At 42.5% G+C, this 6,704-nt stretch overlaps 1 protein-coding gene across 1 annotated transcript; it reads right to left on the bottom strand.

The window, feature by feature from the left end:
- LOC103520256 (protein split ends) lies at positions 1-6,275 on the bottom strand (the record flags this gene model as incomplete). The annotated part of the gene is given in 2 exon segments (XM_008485348.3): positions 1-4,498; positions 6,233-6,275. Coding segments are annotated over 2 exon segments (4,541 nt in total), but the record flags the coding sequence as incomplete, so codon positions are not given.
- Positions 6,276-6,704: the final 429 nt, after the last annotated feature.

Genomic DNA, 6,704 nt, shown 5'->3' with positions numbered 1-6,704 from the left:
ACGAATTTGTTGATCGTTTTCGAAGGGTCCTGTAGCGTTGTTGGTGTTACTACTGGTTTGTTCATGACTTTGTGAGCATCTGGTAGAGATGTTGGTGATACAAGCGGTTTGTTTTTGGCAGCATCTTGAAGAAACGGTGATGCTACGATGGGTTTGATGGTGGGTTTGTCTTGTAAAGATGTGACTCCGATGGATTTGTTAATGCTTTTAGAAAGATCTTGTTGCGAGGTTGATACAACAACAGATGTGGTGACGATCTTGTCATGTAGAGATGTTGGTACCCCAATAGATTTGTTGATGAACTTGGAAGCATCTGCTTGAGATGTTGTTACTACGGTTCTGTTAATGTTTTGGGCAGTCTCTTGGAGCGACGATGGTATTACAAGAGATCTGTTGTCGTCGTGCAAGGGTGTTGATGTTGTCACAAACTTGTTCATAGTTTTGGAAGACTCCAGTAGAGATGTTGATACGACTACAGTTTTATTGATGAGTTTGGAAGCATCTGACAAGGATGTTGGTGTGATCGGTTTGTTGATAATCCTCTGAGCATCATGTACAGATGTTGACACCACTACGGTCTTGTTGATTGTTTTGTCTTGCAGGGATGTTGGTACCCCGATAGACTTGTTGGTTTTGGTAGCGTCTTGTAGTGATGTTGGTACTACAACAGATTTATTCATCGTCTTGTGAGGATCATGTAGAGATGACGGGGTTACTATACATTTGTTGATGGTGATGACTGATTTGACGTCTGACATGGGAGGTTTGCACACAGAAAGTATACTCTTCTGATGCATGAGTTCAGAAGATACTATGCAGTTCTTGACAAGGTCTGGGTTCTGAATGTTCTTGTATTGTTCAGATAGAACGACAGGTTTGTTGGTAAACACTTGCTCACTGGATGTGACACGATCATATGGATGTAACATATTGGACGTGGTGTTGTTGGGTTTGTACACAACATTCTCCTGGTTCTTAGACTTGATGATTTGGTCCAGGGCAGGTTTAGGAGACTTGTTGATGTACTGATCCATGAGGTTGACTGTTTTGTGTATGGACTGTTCCAGGGAGGTGATGGGTTTGTTATGTAGGTTGGCCAGGGGCTTGTCAGTCCAGGCACCGTGTGAGAGGAGCTCTGTGGTTTTGTTATGTTTGAGTAGAGACTGTTCTGTGAATAGGACAGAGCTGCTAGGGACATTGGTTGCTTTGGATGTTTTATTGACAACCTCTAGTGATGCATATCCCCGGGACTCTGCTGGTTTGTCCTCGGGTTTGAATGTATCAAATGGTCGAAGTTCAGGCAGTTTCACAGGGGAGGGTTCAGGTGTTTTATCTTGTTTCATACCTTTGGTAACATTGGCTTGTTGTGGACTACCTTGGGTTTCGGTCTTCATCTCATGGTTTGGTTTCTTGGCAAGTTCCACGGATTTGGTGTCGGGTGTTTTAGGTGGAACAAACCCTGGTTTGATCTTGTCTTTGCCAGTAAAGTTCTCAAAGTGTGAAGGATAGTCTGGTGTTCTGGGTGGTTTGGAGAAGTCCAAGGTATCGAATGTATCTTCTGTATCTGTGTCTATTTGTAGATCTGGTTCCGAGAGGTTCTCAGGAGAGCCAGGTTTGTTATCTTCCATGTTGTAATCCTCCTCAAAGTGACCACCGAATGCATCTCCTAGCAGGGCTGCCACGGCATCTTCTGTTTCTTCCTGGGAGATCACCACTGTGGGTTTTTCCTCAACAGGCGCAGGTTCAGGATCAGGGATCTTCTTCATAGCCGGGAGGTTCTCACACTCTGAGATACTCTTCACAGCAGAGTCATGCACATGTGCATCCATAGGAAGACCAAACCCAGGGATATCTGGCTTCTTATTGGCTGCTACAGAGAGAGGTGGACTCTCTAGTAGTGAGGATAAGCATTGTGCAGTGATGGGAGGCGTGGGTTCATTCTCTGCAGACCTTGCTTCCTCATCTTCATCATCCCCATCTCCCTCCTCATGTTCAATATTCCTCTGCTTGTGATGATTATGATGTTTCTTCTTCTTCTTTTTCTTCTTCTTCACTTTCTCAACAAGCACCGAGGTTGCATCAAAGTGATCTGTTTCATCAAGAAGTTTCGCTTCCAATGCTTTGCCTGCCTCATCTAGTTCTCGTGATTTTCTCTCTCGCCGTTTCTTGTCCTGGATGCGTGTTATTTCATCCGAGTCAGAATCTGAGAAGACTTGGCCTACTTGCCACTTGCTTGTGTTGTTACTCATACTCTGGTCTTTCATCATAGGTGTACTCGAGTCATCAGACAGAGGTTCAAACAAGGAGGTTTCAAGCTTGATATCTTTCTTACTGCTACTAGTCTTCTTTTTCCTCGACTTGACATGTTTTCCACTCGCATCACTATCATGGTTATGTGACTTTCTTCTTTCCTTCTTGTGTTTCTCCTTCTTACTGGACAGGTTGATATCACTGCATGAGAGAGAACTATCCATGCTCTTCTGTCTCTTCTCTTTCTTCCGATGTGATTTCTTCTTGCCATGTGTTTCAGAGTCTGTATCTACACTGGTCTTGTTGTTCACACTAATGTCTTTCTCTTCTGCCCCATGTTCTTCCTTGATAGAGGCTGTGGTGTTTGTATTCTCTTCTCGTTCTATCTTGACTTTAGGTTCGGATTTGATGAAGGACTGCATGCTATCCTGAGTACTATCTAGTTCACTCTCCTCAGAGCGGAGGAGTCTGGATTTTGCTTTCAGTTTGGATTTGACAGCACTTTTAACAACATCGTCATCTGAAGTATCAGACATGATTGTTTTCTTGGATTTGGTTTTGTTGGTTTCACATTCTGAGGTGAAGTCATCCTCAGAGCTTGTGATCATGTGTTTGCTATTTCTCCGTCCTATGCCCCGTTCAGAGTCCGTATCCTCATCATACGAGGTAGAACGTTTCTTTTCCTCTCGCTTCGCACGACTTTGTTTCAGTTGGGTAAACTTCTCTTTCTTCTTCTGCTCTTCTTCATGCTTCTGCATATTCTTGCAGGATCTGGCTTTGACCTTGTCATACATTGAGATATAGGCTGGTGTATCATCGACAATATCAAAGATGGAATGTTTCTTGTTTCTACCTTCATCATCACAGCTTCCAGTTTCACTCTCACTACATGTGGTCAAACCATTCTCTCGTATGGATCTTGTACGTTTCTTCTTCTCACCACTTTCATTTTCACTCAGTTTTGTTTCCGAGTTTTTCTTTTCTTTCCTCGCTTTGGGTGAATCATTGTCGTCACTTTCCTTGTTCTCTTTCTTTGGTTTCACGTGTGATTCTTTCTCTTTGTCTTCTTTGATCTTCTCTTCTAGCATCTTGGCTATTTTCTGGTGTTTATCTTTGTCACTATGTTTCTTCTGACTGCTGCTGCTGCTGCTCGAGCTACTTGTACTCGTGCTACTCTTGTTACTATCCTTACTGTCTTTGGAATCTCTTCGCTCTGGTTTCATTCGCTTGATGTCCTCCAGCGTACTATCCTGACTATCTTGAGAGCTAAGTCTTCTCTTACATCCCACAGTAGCATGCCACGAGTTATTACTCGTTCTATCTTTCCTCTGCTCCTTTCTGATATGGTTTCGTTTATCAGCAGATTCCTCAGCGTCTGAAATGTTTTCCATCAGACTTGAGGTTTCTTTCTTGTCCGTGGTGACAGTTTCTTCTTTTCGTGTTTTGTCAGAGTTGTCGTAGGATCTCTTCCTCTCCACTTTGAACATGTCGAATTCCTTTTTCTTTTCTCCCGCCTCGTTTTCTTTCTTGACAACAGTTTCTGTTGAATCCAAACTGTATCTCTCCTTCCTCCTCTCTTTATTCCTCTCTTCTTCTTTTCTCTTGCTACTATCATGATGGTGATGGTCGGAATCTTTCCTCTTCACTCTGTTAGAATCCTCACTATCTTTCTTCTTATGACCACTATGTTCGTGTTTTGTATCACAAGAGTCTCTATGTTCTTTATCTTTATTATGAGAATTGTGCCTCGGCGTATGGGAATGTGACTCCTTCTCATCTCTGCTATGTCTGTCATCATGATCTTTTCTCTTGTGTTCTTCCACACTTTCTTTTCTCTTGTGGTCCTCGGCAACGTCTTTTCTCTTAGCTTCGTCTACAGTGTCTTTCTTTCTGTGATCATCGACTATTTCTCTTCGTTTCTCTTCAAAACTATCTTTGCGTCTTTCATCGCAGTTTTCTTTGCGTTTATCTTCTACCTCTTTTCGTTTTTCTTCAGTACTTTCTTTGCGTTTGTCTTCAACAGGTTCTTTTCTTTTGTGATCATCTGTATTTTCTTTTCTTTTGTGATCATCTGTACTTTCTTTTCTTTTGTGATCATCAACAGATTCTTTTCGCTTGTGATCATCTACAGTTTCTTTTCTTTTGTGATCATCAGTATTCTCTTTTCTTTTGTGATCATCAGTATTCTCTTTTCTTTTGTGATCATCAGTATTCTCTTTTCTTTTGTGATCATCAGTATTCTCTTTTCTTTTGTGATCATCAGTATTCTCTTTTCTTTTGTGATCATCAGTATTCTCTTTTCTTTTGTGATCATCAGTATTCTCTTTTCTTTTGTGATCATCAGTATTCTCTTTTCTTTTGTGATCATCAGTATTCTCTTTTCTTTTGTGATCATCAGTATTCTCTTTTCTTTTGTGATCATCAGTATTCTCTTTTCTTTTGTGATCATCAGTATTCTCTTTTCTTTTGTGATCATCTGTACTTTCTTTTCTTTTGTGATCATCAACAGATTCTTTTCGCTTGTGATCATCTACAGTTTCTTTTCTTTTGTGATCATCAGTATTCTCTTTTCTTTTGTGATCATCAGTATTCTCTTTTCTTTTGTGATCATCAGTATTCTCTTTTCTTTTGTGATCATCAGTATTCTCTTTTCTTTTGTGATCATCAGTATTCTCTTTTCTTTTGTGATCATCAGTATTCTCTTTTCTTTTGTGATCATCAGTATTCTCTTTTCTTTTGTGATCATCAGTATTCTCTTTTCTTTTGTGATCATCAGTATTCTCTTTTCTTTTGTGATCATCAGTATTCTCTTTTCTTTTGTGATCATCAGTATTCTCTTTTCTTTTGTGATCATCAGTAATCTTAAGGCCTCAAAAAACTAATTCTCTTCAGTGGATGGTAATTGTCCTCACGAGGATAAGTGTACCTCACCCCCACACCCGACTCGGCCACGGAGGTTGCTTCAATTAAGCTTGATTCACACTATAGTGCTAGTCAAGGTCCAGTCACGGTCCGGTAACGGTCCGATCAAAAGATTGAGTATAGCTTGATTCACACTATAGTGCCAGTCAAGGTCCAGTCACGGTCCGGTATCGGTCCGATCAAATGATTGTTGAAGGCAAGTAAATGTGAGTGTACACACTAGACGTTCTAGTCAAGTTACGGTAACGGTCAGCTCACAGTCAAAATTTGGAACATTCTCGCGACGAATCTTTTTGATCGGACCGAAACTGGACCGTGACCGGAGCGAGACTGGCACTGTAGTGTGAATAGGTAGCGATCAAGCAACGATCAACATTCCTTCGTTCAGACCAACTAGAAATGAAAGAAAAATGACCGAAGCATGACCGAAGCATGAACGTTGCTTGAACGATAGTGTGAATACTCAATCTTTTGATCGGACCGTTACCGGACCGTGACTGGACCTTGACTGGCACTATAGTGTGAATCAGGCTTTACTGACCACGTAACCTCCGAGGTCTTTGACATTTGGAAATGGAAATCGAGGATCTGTGAGTGACTACAAAATACATTACAGCATATAACACATTATGTTATGACATATGGTTTCAAGAAATGTATCGAGATTTCACCTAATCTACGCAGTATTGATAAAGGCGTTCAAAGTTCATCTGGTTTCAAAAACTCTTCCATGAGATAGGTAGGTAGGTAGGTACTTAGGTAGGTAAGTGTACTGCATAGGTACCTGCCTATATTGCATAAGTATTACTGAAGATAATCGTAGAATCGAGTTGAATCGGGTATAATATTACATAACTATAATATTCAACTGATGGCCGAAACGACCTCAACCTATTCTCAAACTTTAAATGGGTGAGAACCCCGGCTTGCTCGAGATGTTTGAAGCCGCGGGCCTTGGATCACTTGAGTGCCAAGTGGGCCAATTTTGGTAAGCAGAACTGGCGCTGTGGGATGAACCAAACGCCGAGCTACGGCGACTAAATCGACGCTCATTGGAGACCAGAAAAGGCGTTGGTTGCTACCGACAGCAGGGCGGTGGCCATGGAAGTCGGACATCCGCTAAGGAGTGTGTAACAACTCACCTGCCGAAGCAACTAGCCCTGAAAATGGATGCCGCTGAAGCGTCGTGCCTATGCTCGGCCGTCAGTGGCAGAGTGGGCTGTCCGGTACGCGTACCGGCCCGGCAGACCCGGTAAGCCCTGACGAGTAGGAGGGCGCAGTGGTGTGCGCAGAAGGGACCGAGCCGTAAGGCCGCCTGGAGCCGCCACTGGTGCAGATCTTGGTGGTAGTAGCAAATACTCGAGTGAGAGCCCTGGAGGGCTGATGTGGAGAAGGGTTCCTTGTGAACAGCCGTTGCACAAGGCTCAGTCGATCCTAAGTCCTCGCCAAACAGCGATGCTATAAGTTAGGGGGGTAAACTTTGCTCGCTTCCATGGTATCCTTAATCCATAAGTGCCCCCCGGGTGGTGCCA

This window comes from Diaphorina citri, unplaced genomic scaffold, assembly GCF_000475195.1.
Source record: "Diaphorina citri unplaced genomic scaffold, Diaci psyllid genome assembly version 1.1 scaffold3371, whole genome shotgun sequence".
Lineage (NCBI taxonomy): Eukaryota > Metazoa > Arthropoda > Insecta > Hemiptera > Psyllidae > Diaphorina > Diaphorina citri.
The sequence above is the reverse complement of the archived record's forward strand: the minus strand, read 5'-3'. Positions and strand labels throughout refer to the sequence as shown.